We start from the raw sequence: 1,868 nt of genomic DNA, 5'->3' as shown, positions 1-1,868 counted from the left end.
CACATTTCTGTGAGAAAAGTGCCTTCCGCTGTCAATTTGCAAAGTGCACATTGGAGCACATACTTTTCAGCTTCATTTGCTGTGAAGTGAAAAGGAGGCAATTTCAGACTTCAGGAGACATAAATGACAACTCGTTTTCCAGGCAGAAATGCAGCCCATCAACTCAGTGACCTCATCAGCCAGGTAGACCAGCCATTCACAGTAAAAAGATATCAGACAGCAGGGGAAAGCCAATGGCTGTAAAGGAGAAACTGGATTAAAACCCTGTAAATGAAAAACTGTCAATGCACTATTGCCTCCATTCAGGCCTACAGAGTAACTTGAGGCTAAATGTTTCACCAGTTATAAGATTTACAGCGAAGCTCAGATCTGAAGCTGATGCTCATGTGTAAGAGCCATGTGTTGTGTTTTTGCAGGTATGCAGCACCATCTGCTGTTCAGAGCTTTACTAACAACTAAGTCCATTAATGTCTGCAAATCAAAACAAACTATAATTTACACGTTACACTTTGCTCAAAATAAGGCAAATTTGTTTTGGGTTGACCATATAGAACTAAGGTAATGACAACACATGATACTTTAGCTTAACAGTCAAATGTAGAGTGTATGGGAGGAGAGGAGGATGATAGCTAAGGCAAGCCAAGTTTATTTATAAAGCACTTTTCAGTAACGAGACGATTCAAAGAGTTGTACCTGAACAGAACAAAAAACAGAGGATAGAAAAGCATTACAGAGACAGAGGTGAAACATTAGAAACAAGCACATTGAAATAGTAGCAGCAGGTCAGATATAGTATAAGAAAATTTGGACTACAAACGTCAAGATTAATATTTAAAGACAAATCTAAACAAATAGGTTTTAAACCTTGATTTGAATGTCACTTTTTACAGTTTTCTGTGTTTGTTCCAGATAAGTGGAGCATAGGAACTAAATGCTGCTTCTCCGTGTTTGGTTCTGGACAGTAGACTTGAGTTAGAAGACCTGAGTGGTCTGGAGGGTTGATACACTGTTAACAAGTCTGGGAAGTATCATTTATTGATTTATAGACTAACAGAAGTATTTTAAAGTCTATTCTCTGAGATACAGGGAGCCAGTGTAAGGACTTTAGAACTGGGCTGATGTGCTCTACTTTCTTAGTCTTAGTGAGGATGCGGGCAGCAGTCCATAACTACTCCCAGGTTTCAGACCTGATTATTGGTTTCTAGCTGAAGCTGTGCACTAACTTTTGATCGCTCCTCTATCTGCCCAATTTTTTTTTTTGTTTTCATTGAATTGAAGAAAATTATGGTACATCCACACAATTTCTTCTAAGCATTTACTCAGCCCTTGAATGGGTTCATAGTCACCTGGTGATATATGTAGATATTGAATAGGAGGGGACCCAGGATGGACCCTTGGGGAACCCCACATGTGATTTTTGTCACCTTTGAAGTAACGAAACCGTCTGACCCAAAAAAGACCCTGTCCTATAAGTAGGATTTAAACCAGCTATGTGCTTTATCAGAAAGGCCAACCCAGTTATTAGAAGGGTTGACAGTATCCATTACTGCACTGTGGTTCTTCCAGTCTGCATTTATATGGATGTTATTAAATACCTTGAGAAGGGTGGTCTCTGTACTGTGGTGAGCAGGGAAACCTGAGTGGAAAATGTCAAAGCGGCTGGTCATAGTTAAGGTGTTTAATTGTTGAAACAATACAGTACAGCTTTTTCAGTAATCTTACTGATAAAGGGAAGGTTTGAGATGGGCCTACCTTATAACCACTACTGCAATATTTGCATAACTACAATGACTGCCATTCTAGCATGGTAACCTGATGTGCATATATATATATATATATATATATATATATATATATATATATATATA

The 1,868-nt window shown here is 38.5% G+C and overlaps 1 protein-coding gene across 1 annotated transcript in view; it reads right to left on the bottom strand.

Moving 5' to 3' along the window:
* Window positions 1-663: 663 nt before the first annotated feature.
* LOC118562835 (integrin alpha-11-like) overlaps window positions 664-1,868 on the bottom strand; it is a 45,567-nt gene continuing 44,362 nt past the window's right edge. The window contains exon 15 of the mRNA XM_036135711.1: window positions 664-693. Coding sequence (XP_035991604.1) covers window positions 664-693 — 30 coding nt within the window. The remainder of the gene's footprint in view (window positions 694-1,868) is intronic.

Source organism: Fundulus heteroclitus, chromosome 4 (genome assembly GCF_011125445.2).
Source record: "Fundulus heteroclitus isolate FHET01 chromosome 4, MU-UCD_Fhet_4.1, whole genome shotgun sequence".
Lineage (NCBI taxonomy): Eukaryota > Metazoa > Chordata > Actinopteri > Cyprinodontiformes > Fundulidae > Fundulus > Fundulus heteroclitus.
This window is presented reverse-complemented; position numbering and strand designations above follow the sequence as displayed.